The sequence below is a fragment of the Aphelocoma coerulescens genome, chromosome 3, assembly GCF_041296385.1.
Source record: "Aphelocoma coerulescens isolate FSJ_1873_10779 chromosome 3, UR_Acoe_1.0, whole genome shotgun sequence".
In the NCBI taxonomy this organism is placed as follows: domain Eukaryota; kingdom Metazoa; phylum Chordata; class Aves; order Passeriformes; family Corvidae; genus Aphelocoma; species Aphelocoma coerulescens.
Genome location: NC_091016.1, coordinates 69,646,690 through 69,663,132, shown reverse-complemented (window position 1 = coordinate 69,663,132; position 16,443 = coordinate 69,646,690). Strand labels below are relative to the sequence as shown.

The 16,443-nt window shown below is 36.5% G+C and overlaps 1 protein-coding gene across 12 annotated transcripts in view; it reads right to left on the bottom strand.

Moving 5' to 3' along the window:
• Window positions 1-6,523: 6,523 nt before the first annotated feature.
• The window catches only part of EPB41L2 (erythrocyte membrane protein band 4.1 like 2), a 107,849-nt gene continuing 97,929 nt past the window's right edge, over window positions 6,524-16,443 (bottom strand). For 6 of the 12 annotated variants that reach the window (XM_069010765.1, XM_069010770.1, XM_069010769.1 and 3 more), the window contains 7 exons: window positions 15,658-15,804; window positions 14,667-14,720; window positions 13,897-14,457; window positions 11,938-12,060; window positions 11,358-11,456; window positions 9,258-9,338; window positions 6,524-6,662 (listed from right to left, as the gene is read on the bottom strand). In XM_069010765.1, coding sequence (XP_068866866.1) covers window positions 6,555-6,662; window positions 9,258-9,338; window positions 11,358-11,456; window positions 11,938-12,060; window positions 13,897-14,457; window positions 14,667-14,720; window positions 15,658-15,804 — 1,173 coding nt within the window. In that variant the 3' untranslated portion in view covers window positions 6,524-6,554. The remainder of the gene's footprint in view (window positions 6,663-9,257; window positions 9,339-11,357; window positions 11,457-11,937; window positions 12,061-13,896; window positions 14,458-14,666; window positions 14,721-15,657; window positions 15,805-16,443) is intronic. The other 6 variants (XM_069010772.1, XM_069010773.1, XM_069010774.1 and 3 more) reach the window with 5 other exon arrangements.

Here is a 16,443-nt window from a genome sequence, read left to right as displayed (position 1 = left end):
ATGTTGTAGTTTTTGCTGTAGATATACCATATATAAAAAGGTAACAACGAGAGTTCATCAGAATGGCACAATATTCCAGAACATTTGAATAATTAAATACAACCAGAATCTGTAAAACTTGACTATTTTTAGGACTGATCACACTTAGGGCTTATGTTTTTCTGCATGACAATGGCTGTTTAATTAGTACACGTTTAATCAATGCAAGTGACAGCTATGCACAAGCTATGCTATACTGACCTGAAAATACTATTAATTTTTCGCTAACAAAAGGTTCTGTAAGTATTTGAAGAGAGATGTGTCTCAGTGAAAATAATATTTTCATGAATATTATATTTGCAGTTTTAAGGATTAAAATACAACTGCAATTAAACGAATATTGATCTAGTGTCTAACTAATCAGACCAATCCAAATCAATGAGTTCAAGTAATATGCTTTCCTCTCATCAAACGAGATCTGCAACTAATACTACACTATATCAAAAATACCTTAAGGACTTTTATATAGCTTTTTCTTACACTTTTGTAGGAAAAATCCATTAAGACATCCTTCTAAATGCATGTTTGTCCATTTTGACATACACTTACATATTCCAAACTTGCCACTTCTTTGACAACCTCTCTACTCACACAGTGTTGTGGCAGTGTTATTTGGTCATGCTGGATGGGGTTCTCTTCCTGTTTTTGAAAGGCAGAGTATCTCTGGTGTTGAAGGAAAGCAGGTAAGCTGTTATCTGCTAATTTTCCAGGTAATGTGGATGCAATTGAGAATGACTATATATGCATAGAAATTAACATCTCTGTTACTGTTGTCCTATGTTATCCAAACTATGCAGAGCCAAAGCTAACAAGAACTTCTGTTACACAAGCACGCTGACAGATGGCAGCCATCTAAACTGAGAATAGCACCAAAAATACATTGCTCAGAAGTGACGAAGGATGTCGTGAGAAGTTTTATGATTTGTTTTGTTATCTGAAAACCACAGTAAATCCTAACTCAATGAACTCAGCAGAAGCACTTGCAGACTGAGGGGCATTTTAACTTTCACTGTGATGTTCAATCTCCTCTGTTTTAGAAGCTGAAGATTTCTTCTCTAAACTACAGCTATCAAGACGTTTATTGGAAGATGTTTAGAAAACACTGGTACTCAAGTACCAGGCAATCATACCAGCCTTCTGGCAGCCCTGCAGACCACTCACACTAATCCCTATTTTAAGGCTCTGTGACCTCTAGAATTGCAGTTCTCAGAAGTAATCTGCTCACTTTAAATATCCTCCAAGCTTACGTCTGAGTCCCCAAAGTCATACAGAGAATAAACAACTTTATTTTATAACAGAATTACAGAAAGCAAAATATCACTTAATACAACTTCAAGCTACTATAAATCTAATTTGGCATTTTAACTATACACAGAGTCAACAGCAAAAAAAAAACAAACAACCAAACAAACAACCCCCCTGCAAGAACAAATTAAAAATAAACCCCAATATAATTAACAGGTTTTTGCCATGGCAGTCTCAACTGATGGTACTCTCTTATTACTTTATGAATGGAGTCCATTTTACACCTTTTATTCAGTATCCTAAAAACCTGCATTAACCATTAGAGGAAGCATGTGAAACATATACCTTCTCTGTAACAGAAATGTCAGTTCTAACATGGAGACACAGTGAGGTTTAAGAGCAAGCGAGCATTCTACACATGTATTCAAATAATGGAAGTATTGAAATTGGGACACAGTAAGAAAAAAAGCACTACGGTTTTAAGCTGCCTAGATCATCTCTTGTTGGAAAAAGAGAAAGATATTTTGTTCTTCCTTCTTTCCTTATCTGGAATGCTGCAGACAGCAATAAGTCTGCAAAAAGTTGAGCATTGGCACCAAAGTGCAAAAAGAACACAGTGCTCAGTCAGAAGAAATGTGTCTGCAACTCCTTCTCCTCTACAGACTGCCACACCATCTCTGCTCCACAGAGAGGAGCGCCTTAGAAAAGAAAGAGTTACAGAGATACCAGTATAAAATTTATCCAAAGAAATATATTTTTTCAAATTTTAGCAAATGTTTTATTTTTATAAAAAACTTTGTTATGTGATATCATATATTTACCTGAATAATCTGAAAAAAATCTGTAAATTACTCCAGTAAGAGATTTCATTTGAAATATCTGAAAAAACTATATCTAAATTAGTAAAGATCCTCATTCCTGCACAATTACCACCTGCTCCAGTGAACAATGATTTCCAGACTTCTTTTGTTCACTTTCATATAATTAAGAATCAGTTTCAAAAATACAAGTATTTGTGCAAAAGAAGATCATACCCTCTAAAACTTCATTTAGAAAAAAAAAATCTCTAAGATTGTTAAGAAGTGGTTATAAAAATAAACAATAAAGATTGTAAGGGAATATAGACCAAAGATGTTAAAATGGAGTTTGGTATTGGCATTTAAGTCGTGCACATATGGTCACTGTTGCTAGGCTTGGTGGATTCAGTGGAGTTGTGATGACTTGGAATGACTACAGTTCTTCGTGGTCAGTATAATTTTTATTTCTGGAAGAAAAAATGAGGTGGAAGGTTACATAAGCATTTGCAACAGATACCATGTGAATGTCACATCAGAGTCAGAAAGTAACTTTCTCTATGCAGGGTTCTTTGGGTTGTTTTTTACAGGAAGGGAAGGTTATTTCATAAAAAAATGTTGCATTGACTAAAACCCCCTTCAACCAATATTAGGCAAACAGTACTACACTTTCTCCAGGTATTCATCTTGCTTTAGAGCATTTTTTCCCTCCCCCAAATTCTCATGTTATTTTAACTGCAGCCACTCACACAGTTTACTGAAAATGTTAATTCACAACCTAGAGCATAAATAAAAAAGGAAGGTACTTGTTCAATTCAGTAATCCCTCAGAATCAGAATTCAGTATCTTTTGCTTTTATTAAAGAAAACAAGTCTACACAAAGAATACTGCTGTAGTCATCAGTTTTCATCACCTCAGAAACAACTATGCAAAATTCATCGCATGACTCCATTGCCTTAGCACAGGAGAGCAAAAGGCTCTTGACAGATACTCAAGGCACTTCAGGTGGCTTCCTTTTGTTTATATTACTGAATTTTTTCCCTAAAGTTTAACTGAAAGGCATCATCAATCAAACAAGTCTCCAGGTCTAACACAAAAGTAGCATGGAGAAATGTCCTCTTTTATTCTCTCACAAGCATTGCAGACCATGAACCTGTAAAGCAATTGGCAAACTCAGAGGAGAACATCTGACACGCTCCAGTATTTTGCAAACAATCATTCCACAATGTATATATTTCTCAGAAATGCAAAAAAAACCAACCCTCACAATGGAAAGAATTCTTTGAATGCTTTTTTTTCCTGAATAAAATTTTTACAAAGTAGTTAAATATTTGATGAAGGAACAGAATGCAGAGTGCAGCTGGCCACTAATGTAGAAACATGGTACAAACCTGCCAAGATAATTTTTTCCTCCCATGACCCAGCCCCGTCTAAAAAGATGCAATTACTTCTGTGGGATTGATCGTGTTGAACAAGGATAAAGATAGCATGAAGAAACTGGCAAAGTCTACACACATATAGGAGAAGAGGCAATCCCTGCTCCCAAGACTTTTAAATTCACACTGATTAATAATAAATGAAAAATGTGATGGTAGCACATATAATAGTAAAACCCTGCAAATCCAAACCATGTCTTCTGCTGCCTCAGTGTATCTTTCTACCTTAGATCCTGCGATGGAAGTGCTGAAAATATGCGAGGGGTGGTTTGTGTGTGCATGTTTAATGTTGCTGCGTACCAAGGGACCAGTGAAATCACCCAAAGCACGGGCATTCTCCTTACTGCAAACAGTGATGTGCATTTTCCCAAGCCTTCTAGAACATTTATGTGATGTGGGGACCCATCGACACCCTCCTATCTCACAGTTCAGTACAGTTCCTTATCCTCTCCTGTGCTTTCAAACTGAAGCTGGAGCATACATGTTATACTCATTTTCAGTGTCACTAAGCAACAAAGCTACAAAACAAATCCAACTGAATGCTGAAATAAAGGTACAATGAAAAAACAGACGTTTATGTAGTGTTTCTTATTTTTGGTGCTTTTCCCAAATTTTCCTTCACAAGCAACCCCCCCTCCATTGTTATTTACAGTTTCTAGAATTATCTAATGTGAAAATAACTTTTAAAAGTATTAACGCTACAATATGAATATCCAGTTGTGTGCTGATCTAGCACTTCCGAACGTGATCCATGCTTTCTCCTGGTTTGTACATTTATGAACAAAAATTATTAATTTCTTTTTCAAACACACAATGATCTGACCAAATCTGAAGAAATTTTCTAGAGGCAGCCCAAACTTAGTTCTATGTTTTACATCCTGAAAAAGGATGTAAATTTACGTGCTGAGAAGCTCAGAGGAAAACTGGCCAGAAGATACTGTCTAAACACACAGGATCAAAACAAACATCGTAGTTCTAGCACAATCTGTACGAGGTCAGGAAAGGCAACCGGAACCACTTTGACAGAGAAGGTGGATAAACTTCCTGTCTGCAAGCAGAGGGCAGGCATCCTACTCTTATCCTCATAATCTCCATGGCATTCAACATTGCTGCTCTATGCAGTACTGCACGTAGCAGGAGTTCAGGACAAACTCTCGGGAGAGTTAACATGTGCAGTGATGAGACCCAACAATTCTGCCAGCAGATGAAAAACTCTTGCCCCAATACCCCACCACAGGCAGTCTCTTAACTGACCCTATCCATGTCAACAGCTGGCAATGTATATTAGCTCTCCCCTTCCTCAGCCACACACAGGCCCCCCCACTACTATCCAGATGTTAGGAAAAGAGACACTTGTAGGTAGACTAAATAAGCGAAGGATTTAGTCTATGTCTTTCAGCTGAAAATATGCATCTGTGATCAGACTAGCTCAGGAAGAGTCCAACTCCTTGATAATGGTCATGCTCCATGGAACAGCATTCGTATCCTCTCAATTGATAACTGAATCTTTCCTCTTCTCGATCCCAGAAGTGATACTCGACAGTTAAATCCTCAGGTCTTAGAAAACTCAGGCACAGGAATAAAGTGGATCTTTTTAACATGACAAATTATCAGGATTATGTGAAAAATATCCTCCACTCTAGTAGCTTACACCAAATTTGGAATCAAGTCAGTGTGTCATTTTTCATATATTCCTTGCACTTCACGGCTGTGCTCAAGTCTGCTAAAGCTGCAGGTTGAAATTTATAACAGGTAGTTTCCTTGGGTAAAGAATTTTTTTCAATACTAAGGGAATGCCTGCCTGCACAGGACATAGACGTCTCTTGTGCACGGGGCACAGCCACCATTGTATAAAATACTGAACCAGGGAAATAAGAATCATGACTAATCTCATTTCTTTAAAACATACAAAATGTATTTCTTTTACCTGTCTCCCCCTACATCAACATTGATCAAAGTGCATATTAAAAACTCAAAGTTGTACTAAAACAATTTTTCTTCTTAGATGTGCCAATAACATTGCTGCTCTTCTAGCTAAATACAGAGACTGGTTGGTAAAAAATTCACAGGTCTCCTAAAGAAGGCTTAAACAACTGAAAGTTTTTAAACTTAATTTCTTTAAAAATCTCTCCCATTGACATAACCATTTAACCATTAACAAAACCTTTTTCTTGAATCTGAATCTACCATTAACAAAACCATCAAGTTTCAAAAACCCTGAAGCTTGAGTCTCATACCAACAGCGTGACAAGCAAAGGAAATCTGAAGCTTTACACCCCAAATGGTTACTGAGCTTTAAGACATTAGCCTATAATGAGTGCAAGAGCAGATTTATTCAGTGTTCATCCTGATCTTTCTATTGAATACATAAAGCAGAGCTGTATTGTGTTTTTTTTTCCTTCTTTTTTTTTTCCTCTACCTAGAAAGGAAAGCCTAATAAACTAACATAACTTCAAATAGCTTTTTCAACTGATAAAAGGCTTTAAAACTTTAGCTTCCAATACATTTACCTTCTTGCCTGGGAAAATGATAAAAGGCCAAAATTTCAGTGTATTTAGGATTAAGGATTAGCTGACTAAACTCAAATGTCCAAGTGTGTCCTTCCTGGAAACTACACAGTCTTCCCACTAAACAAGCAAGATGTTAGGCAAGAACTGTAATTGTGCAGGTAAACAGAAAAGTGTGACACGTACTTCACATTTTGCAGAATAGCCCCAGCTCACTTCAATATAAACTATAATAACTTGACCAAACATTGTAGAAAATGCCATGAGAGCACTGTGACAAAACTGGGAGACATACATAGGAATATTTGCAACTGAAATTAATGTCAGATTAGACCTAAGATAAAAATTCTTACTCTAATAGTCTTCTATTAGCACCTATTTCAACTTACCCTTTTGTGAATGCCTATCTTAAAGATGCCCCATATTTTTCAGCTGAAAAGACATGAATGCAACAGAAAACTGATGCTATGTTTTCTTATGTTAATTATATACATAAGCTTACCTGAAGTATTTGCTTGAGGGCATTTTTGATTTTAGTCTTCATCTTCCTCAGCAAGTTCAGTTTCTTTGTGCACCACCACTCTTGTCACAGACATGTCAGGGTGCTGTTCTTTGGCTTCTTTGATTGCCTGTGCCAGGGCCTGCAAATGTATTTAAAATATAGAACTTAACACACCAAAGGACATTCATGTGGGGCCACAGAATGGAGGACATTGGAGCATTTGGAAAATTTGGTTATAATTTTTCAGAACTGTAAATTCCTGAACTTGAGAGGGATCAAGGGTAAATAACTAACCAAACCCCAAACCAAACCAATTCCCAAAACACAAAACCCAAGTGAGAGGGAAAAAAACCAAACCCACCATGCTAAAAATTTACCAAGATTTTCAGGAAGTAACAAATAACCATAAAGCTGTAATATAACTTTCTAGCTCATCTAAGGAGAAAAAAAGTATTCCTATATCCCAGAAGTTTTTGAACTTCTTCAAAAGATCTAACAAATAACACCTTAAGAAAAGTATAAGATAGTACAGAAAAATAAGAGTGCCCTTCAGTTTCCTGAAGAAAACAGAAAGATACCTTGGAATGTATACTAACTATGGTACTGAAACTCTGGAATCACATCATAACAGAAATTTCTTTCTCAGCACAAGAATCTCATTTTCCTCCTTGTACTAGTTTAAGAGAAATTTCTCTAGCTTAATTCAGGGAAGTATAAATGTAAGTATCATTCACCTTCTTGTAATCCCTCCCCATCCTAAGAAATTTTATCATCTAAAGAGATGTACCAATATACCCAGTTGGATCAGATGATCATCAATAGGTCCCTTCCAACTGAAATGCAGTATTTTATTCTACATCATAGTAAACCACATAAGAGCACCCTCTGAATCATCCCAGGTTAAACAGCACCTGGTACCTTCTCTTTCTTGCCCTGACCTACACATCTTATTTCAGTAAGCTGTACTACTGCTGGAACCTAACATAAGAAAAAACCAGAAGACAAGGAAAGGCATTCTGAGGCAACAGTTCACCTGTTCACCTTAGTATCAAATGCAACTAAACACCCCCCAAAATACTAGAAGAAGCAAGGAAAATATAGTGCAACAAAAAGGTTTATCTTAATTTAGAAAAGTGACTATTTCCTGAGCTAGCTACAGGTATTAACTGAGAGAAGAAATAACTAACTCTGAAGAGAGATTGAATACACCAGCATTAGGCACCCTAACTATTATGTGATACTGAATTTGAAATCCTATTAAGGGAATATGTACAGGACACACAATGTGTATTGGTACAATACTGATGTTTGGTGTTTGTTTACAATCAAACCATAAACAATGAAAAACCCCTAAGACTCTAATTGTTAAATTACAACAAGTAATACAAACATTTGTATTCTGAAACTCCAAACTGAAATATTATTTTCCTATTGAAAACTGGTTTAGTCATATAGGGAGCTAAAAGACAAAATAAAAAACATCCAGCATGTAGTTTGGGCACTTAAGAAGCTCAACATTCACTTAAGAAAAAGCAGCAGATATTTCTTAAATCACTTAAAAGCTGGTCACTGTTGTTTTAAACTTTAGTGATTAAAATTCTATTTTGTACTTCCTTTTTTATAATTTCATTCTTTACTTCATTATTCTCTTGTCTCAAATTAAAGAATGGCTTTGAGAATTGTCTGGTATACTAAAACTATTTTGTGACCTTTCCAGACACCTGAAGTGCACTGAACATGTGTCAAGGCAAACAAGAGCCATCCTAATGCTAAACAGCGCATTTAATTACAAGTGTCAAGAAGAGATTCAGCTTGTGAAAAGACACTTTCTGGACGCAAATCAAAATGTGAAAATAAATTCCTTGCAAACTCTCAATATATTACAATATGTAAGTTAAATTAAACCGTTATGCTGATCTGTGAAGCCTTTGGGAAGTTAGAAAGATATCCACGGCAAGGTAGGCTTTTCCATTTGTATTAACCAATGACTGGGGATTGCCTTTGTTACTATAGTTTCTTAGATTAAAAAACCCTCTGTGTAATCATCATTACAAGGACCAGATAATTGACTTTTGTCAATTATTTTCCTGTGTAGTTCTTAAATTCAGCCATATTAATTTGCCACGCAGAAGTGATTTTAACCTTAGTTGCTAAGACATTGTAAAATACTGCTTTAGTACTGATGGAGATGAAAGGTACATACAATTTCAGCAGATCAACAATCACTTTTGTTACACATAATTCTACAAATACTGGCCAAAACCTAATTTTTAAACTCAAGCAGTTTATGTTTTAAGGTATTTCAAAGTTTTCAGTCAAAATGAGCACTTCATTCAGATGTTGCTGAAACAATGCAGCAGAGACTCCCATCTATCCAGATTAGCGTATCAAAATAAGATTATTTCAGTAATGCTTTTCCTCCCAATGCAAAAGCTGAACTAAATAAACTGGGTCTCTTCCAAGAAGAGTAATCCCTTTAAAAATAGTAAAATCCATTCACATGATCTATGATGCAAATTTACAAATGCTGTTTTCCTTTCACATATATTCAAAAGGCTTCTTAACTGCAAAACACTAGTGATTAATAACTATGCCACAATTAACAGTCTCAGGGTCTTTCTATATAAGTGCATTCAATTTTTCTACCTTTCTCTTACTTCAGATTTCTGAAACATCATCTAGATCTCACCAGACTACAAAACCCACATTTTAAATGTTAAGTTTGCATACTCACCTCATCATGGTCAATATCTGCATCTCCAGTAATGACAATGCGCTTCTCAATTCTTGTTTCTGATACTCCACCTTTTACCATCTACAGATGACAGAAGAAAAACACCACAACATCCCTGTAATGATTCCATATTTCCACAAAGCACTGCTTTCTGCTGCACTGCAGCAAACAGATTTCTGTGTCTGAGTTGCAATTTGTACTAAATGTGTTCAGTGCTAAATCATCCTTTCCTTTTTCAGGTATGCAGTTGGTCACCTTCTAGCAATTGCTAAACTTGATAAAAATCAAGCAATAGAGAATTACTCCTGTTACTGGAGCCCATGTTTGGCAAACTGTAATTCCAGCTTCTTCTGCCATATAAATCTGGCAACATGAAAATTCCAGGAGTCTTTTATTTCAACCCATCTATCATGGGCCTCTCCTCGGTCATAATCCTATGCCATTAAGACAAAGATGATCTGGTTTTTAATTCTGTCATTAAAGGACCTTCACCAGATATTTTCAACATATTTCACACTGCTGAATAGTTTTGCAGGTTTTTTCTTTACTTCTTATTCTAATGATTAAAATACTTTACCTTATAAAAAAATTCTCACAGAAAAAACATTATTTGCCTTTTAAATCAGCCTGTGTATGAGAAAAGAATAAACTACTACTTAAGATACACTGACCATACTAGAGAAGAGCTAAGATGACTCTGTAAAGAGCACCATTAGAATATTAAAACTATTTTAGAAGGTCCCTTTATCAGTAATGAACAGTTTGCGATGTAAAATAGAAAGGTAGCTTAGAAAATTCAAACAATCTTGTTAGACTGCTTATCATCAACTCAAAAAAGAAGGATCTGCTGCATCATGGTAATCCCAGTAATTTTTCAGCAGAAGACAAGACTGAAACCATTTTCTTTAACTGTTCCTTCCAAGAAGCAAGATTATTTGACATCTGAACTTGACAAGCAAATGTACATTTCCTGTCAAAACTCTGATTCAATTCATTGAATAAATATTTTTTCCCTAAAATGGTGGTGGTTTAATGTTTCCAAAAGGGAGCAGGAGTCTGAAAAGGATCTGTTGACCAGTCTGTATAACAAAACACATGCACTTTTAATTCCGAGCTTACTTTATGTGACTCACTTTCCAACATTATCTTTCCTCTGTCATTTTGTGCATAAGACTTTCAATCTTCAGAACATTTCAATCTTTAGAAAATATATCCAGTGAGCAGTGAACTATTGTTCAATTCTGTCATGTTGTAAAACTTCTGTGTCTTGGGGGGGGGGAATCCTGAATTCACACTTTGTTTCCCTCTTCCATTTTTCTTTGCCCTAAACAATGCTTTCTATAATTTTCTTAGAAAAAGATGCTAAGAGTTCAAAGAGGAATTGAAAACTGTGTTGTTTAGGCATGCCTAAAATTTGAAAAATATTTACATAAATTAGCAATAACAATAATCATCATCACGCTTTGGTACTTCAACACACTCTGGCATGAAACATTACATGTTTCATGTAAAACATGAAACAGATGTGATCTCCCATTAACACTGAGTTCTCCTTTCCTTTTCAAGCATGGAATGCAGAGCAAATAATTCAGCACCCAAATACGCTTGCAAAGTAACGTAGCAGAATGATCTGTTTTTAAATATACCCTAAACCTGGGAGCACAAGGATGATCAACACAAAGTCTGGGAAAACGTTTCAGTTCACCACCGTGGCATTAGCAGGGCTCCTGTGGACCTCAGACAAATTAGTTACATTAGCAAAGATTCTGTAGGATATCAGTGAGTGATGACAGGGCTGAATCTGTAAAAATTTTAAAAAGTTACATACTCATTTGTCAAATACTGAAATAAGACCTACATGAACTACTGAAAAACCACTAATCATATTTTTCCCAGATATTCCTGTTTATTCATTAGGACTTCTGTCTTAAAAATCTATGTACAGAAAGATTTACTCTCATGCATGCCTGAAATAAATCCCTTCCATTTCAAGTTAGTTTTTGTCAATGAATGAGCAGATATACAAGAAACTTCATGCAAAATTGTGTTTTGAGGGCCCGGTGTCTTTTTTAGTTAAGAAAGACATTAAATATATTTTACCTTTGTGATGTGTGTAGTTGTGGTAGTAGAAATGGACTCTGATGTAATTGTCTGTGCACTCACCAGCACACCACTATCACCAACAGCAGTGCCATCAAGCTATAAGAAAAAGGTATTTTTGTATTTTGGCATTTAAAAACCTTTGTTTTCACAGGAGGAAAGGCTATTTTTCTTATTAAACAGTCTTTAATTCAGCTAGAACTGAAACATAAATAGAAGCCATCCAAGTTTACAGAGTCATGTAAGGCTCTTATTACGGCTCATTCCTGGGGAGAATTCATGATCACAATTAAGTGTTCCTTTCAGGAGCAATGAGATATTTTAATCAAGTTTCCAAAACTGGATTAAAGTGAGTTATACTTTTGCAGACAGTAACTAAGTCTTTTTTACAGAAAAAGAAAATTAGAACTTCTTAAGTAATATGGTTTTGTAACATTTCACTTACCTAATTCATAGCCTAAGTATAATCTTATCTGCTAGAAAAAAAGTATATGCTTTTGAAAAGCATTTTTGGACATTATCTATTTTGATCTACATAATCGGAATGAAAATAAGATTGCAAACAAACCAGTCACCATACCTGTGAAGATTCATATGTGATAGTTTTGGTTTCTGTTTGAACAATTGGAATTTCTTTAGTGGAGATTTCAGTTCTCTGTGCGGCATCCGAAATGGTGACCATCTCTGTTTTCACTACTGGAGGCTGTGATGCAAGAAATAAACAATCAATTCAAAAGACAGAAGAAGTTTTGTAAAGTGGACCAAGAAAACACAACCAAAAGCTCAAGAAAAGCGTAACAGTAAGATAAGTATTTGACTAACTTCCCATACAAAAAGCACGCAGTAAAAAAGCAAAGTGAAACGAAGATTAATATATCAGCTCTCTAGGATATCCATAATATTGTAGGAAAATTTAATTTCCTAATAACCTTGTCAAAGTTCAGTGTTTCAGCCAACAGCACATATCAAAGAGCAATTGCTAAAACAAAGCTACAACATGTGTACTGAAAATGTGTAAAAGGATCACTACAAAAAAAAAAAAAAAATCTTAGTTTGGATTAAGAAATTGACAGCTAGCTCAGAGAGATGAACTTTGTATTAGAACTAATCTGGGAAAATACCTATCACTCCTCAGTCTGCAAATCAGGACTAGAAATTCCATAAAAGTTTAACTATATAATATGTATTAGTTCTGGAAAAGAAAAACTTTTGAAAACTGTATTTTAAGCAGTCTAAATTTTTCTGTAAGTCAATTACTTCTTTTGACAAAGATTCTAAAAAGCGACTTCAACAATTTAGAGTAAACTAGTGGTGTTCTCTGCAATATCACAAACAAAGCAATTAACCTGGGGTCTGTAAGCTAGTGAACCTATGACTTATCTTATTGGAGGAGATTTTCATTAGATTTAAGAACTAAAGCCTTTTGATATTTTTCTAGATGCATCAGCTGCTATCTTATATTGGTTTTGAATACATATGGGGTAAAATGCCAGGACAAAAATGCAAACACCCTTTCAAGCTTACACACACAGTAGCCCTTTTCCCCTTCCTCCAAACTATCTATGTTTTTAGGAAGTGTGGGTGTTCGCAAATTTTAAAAGTCTAATAAACTAATTCTTTCATATAATTCATCAGAACAGTTGTGTATGCAAAAGACAACAAAAGAAAGAATGCGAGTTGTTTCAATTTAAAAGTAAAGAAAAAAAAATTGCCACCATTACAAGAACGAGCAGGTAGAGAACTACAAAAAGTCCACTGAATTGGTGAAAAACTCAGGAGAAGATTATGACAAATTTACAAAGACATACATGCCTGCATTTAATTTTTTCCCTTTCTGCTTCTTTAACGTTTGCCCAGTAAGGAACTCTTCAACCTCATTTGGCTTAAAACAACTGGTTGTGACAGGAACCCCTGCATGCTTCCTAAGTATCTAGTGCACGAGAAGACTTCACAGAAACATGATACGAGCGTCACCACTTAACAGTGCAGTGCTCTCATCTATGCAATTTCTAGCCACACATATTCTAGCCTAAAAATCTGTAATGTTTTACTGAAGGAAGGAAAAAAAAGGCAGGAAAAGCAGCGAGTAATTACAGGGAAAAAAAGAATAAAAATTTGTGACGGGTGCTTTCTAATTTCAATTTGCAATAGTTTTCCAATCACAATTACATGTCATGGACTTGTCAAAAACAGTTGACAAATAGACAAGACAAGACTTAAAACACTGGAAACACATAACTAATAAATACACATTATGTATGTGCATATAAAATACGGAGGAGATTTAAAAAAAAGAGATCTCAGTCTTCGGAAGGTTTGCCTTTACTGGTGATTTTCACTCAGTTCTAGCAAAAAGTCAGAAACCATAACTGAAGGAGACAGAATTTCACTGCTCATCAATGGTTTCCCCTTCCAAATGATCTGAATCTTGTTGGATGCCAGAAGATGTGGAGGAATAGGAGAAGAAGAAAGGCAGGTATATGTTCACCCCAAGAAATATCTCTGCTTAATCTAGTTGTCATACTGTTCTACCATTTACCTCAGAACAACAAATTAATTGTGGTGTAACATCAATGTCAACATGAGACACATCTCCATTGAGTTTCAGCTGTTCCTCCTCTTTTTCTTCACCTAAATCTTGCTTAATTTGTTCTGACAAATTCTTCTCTTCTGTAGCTACTGTAACTGCATTTTCCTGAACCAAATCTTCAGCTGTAACTTGTGTGTGCTCAACTGGGACATTTAGTTTACTGCCTTCTGGTACGGCTTCCACATGCTGCGTTTTTTCTTCATGTTCTTTCCTTTTCACGTCTTCCTCTTCTTCCTGTTCTTCCCTGATGATTTCCTCAATTGACCTATGATGGGGCTGGTATTCTCCCACCTCTTCATCCTCACTCTCACTACTACTGCTGCTGCTGCTACTATCTGATGGCAACGATGAAGAGTCCTTTTTTGACAGGTGCTCCACCTTACATGTCTCCCCAGCATCAGTGGCAACGTGTATTTTCCCTTTGTTGGTTTCGTCTACGACTACTGTTTCTTCTATCCCAAACTCTGCCTGCTTCTTCTCCTCCACTATGTCCAGAGTCTCATGTGAACTCTGCACAAAAAACATGGATGAGGAAAAACAAAAGTAGAGTATATGAATAAATTAAAATGATGAAAATAAAATTAGCTGATGGCTGGTTCATGTCATATGGAAGACAAAAGATGGCTGTGATGGTTAACTGAAAAAAGAAGGAAGGAAAGAATGAAGATGGATTGGAAGAGTTAGAGCCAAATTTAGCCATGGAAAAAAATCTGCAGAACCTTATCAGCATCGCTGACTCCAGTACAAGGCCCTTCTGCTCTGGAAGGATGTCTCTGTGAAACAAAAAGTAATCAGAGGACAAGAATCAATGCATAACCCTTTTCAACAGTGCAACATCCTCCAAGCAAGCTTTTAAGAATGTATACGCATGATACTAGACAGATGCTACATATTCACTGCAAGATGATAGTTTCCTTAAAGTTCATCGAGATATTTGATCAAAAGTAGGTAAGAGTTATGGAAATTATTATTGGCATAAGAATTGAATTATGAAAGCCTGAAAAAAAAAGCATGAATGCAACTAGCCAGTGATGCTACTGAGGCAGTTATTTCTCTCAGTTAAATCAAGAATTCAGAATAAATAATATTTTTAAAAAGTAAACAGCAAAAAAATAATGTTCTACTACCAGTTTGCCATAATTTAAAAAATAGTAAAAAAGACTTTGTTGTATGGTTTTATTCATTGTCTTTGCTCTGTTACTTTATGAAACTTAATAGATAACGAGAGGAAGACTGCTTAGGGTAGTATGTTGCCAGAATAGCAATACATGATTACCAAGAAGATCCTATTAGAATTCAGTTTGGAGCCAAAAGGATGATATTAAAGCAGCTATATTAGTATTTGTTGCATAACAAAATAACGACCGCTATCTGAGAGCCCACAGTAAATTATGTATTAGGTGTCAGGTTTTTTTAATCAAACAGGTTTTTAGTGAACAGTCTGCAGCAAAATTAAGAGCTCAAATGAAAAGAATACAAAAATCAACACACCATCTGTGACTTAATGCTAGCTTTTACTAGCTGTTTACCTAGCGCAGCACCTACGGAGCATAAGCTTAGCCAAGCACCGATTCCTCCCTGTTTGTGGCGTGCTGCAGAGGCAGAGCTAAGCTCTGAGGCAGGCCGGCACGCCGCTCTAAGGCAGGCCGGGACGCACGGGAGCAGCCGCCCGCAGCCCGGCCCCGTCCCTGCCCCGGCCCCGCGCAGCACCTGGGGCGGCGCGGCCGCGGCGGCGCCCGTCTGCTCCCCCGCAGCGCCCTCTGCTGGCCCCGGGCTGGCGGCGGCGAAGGGCCCGCTGGTGCCGGCGCCGAAGCGCTCCTTACTAAACAAAATGGAGGTTATCTCCTCTTCCAGGCTCTAGACGGGTCAGAGAAGGGAAAGAGTTAGACAGCGGCGGACGGAGCGGCAGCCACCTACAAGGGAAATGTTTGGCAAGACAGAGACGTGACAAAGGCAAGGGCTGGGCGGGAGCAGGGGGACACGGACAGAGGGGACACAGCACAGCCGTGCGCTGGGGCTGCGCCTCCACCATGCGCAACGCACCGTGGAAACTGAATACATAGACATTTACGCATCGACATTTACACGGATTTCCCAAACAGCACGGTTTACACTTAGCTCGTAATTCCGTATTTACTATTGGGATTTTTTTCCCCTTTTAAAAATCCATTTTTGATATCTTCTAATGCCCAGCTGGATCAGAGCTCCAGGTCTGTCAGACGCAATTGCTTAAAATACATACCCACAGAGCTGAAATGTTAAAATATTTCTTACTTCTTTATAATAAATGTTATATATATGTTTTCAAAATACTTAAATATCCTAAGGAAATTCATGTCGATTAAAAATCTGTTTTAATAAAGTCCTTCCCATTTTAGTGGGAAAACTTGGTTGTTTTTTTTCAAATATACATAAAAGATTACACATTGCTTTAAAGCATAAGTTATGTTCATAGTCTGGTCTATTTTTTGTAGGGCTTTAAATCTGTATGGTTAA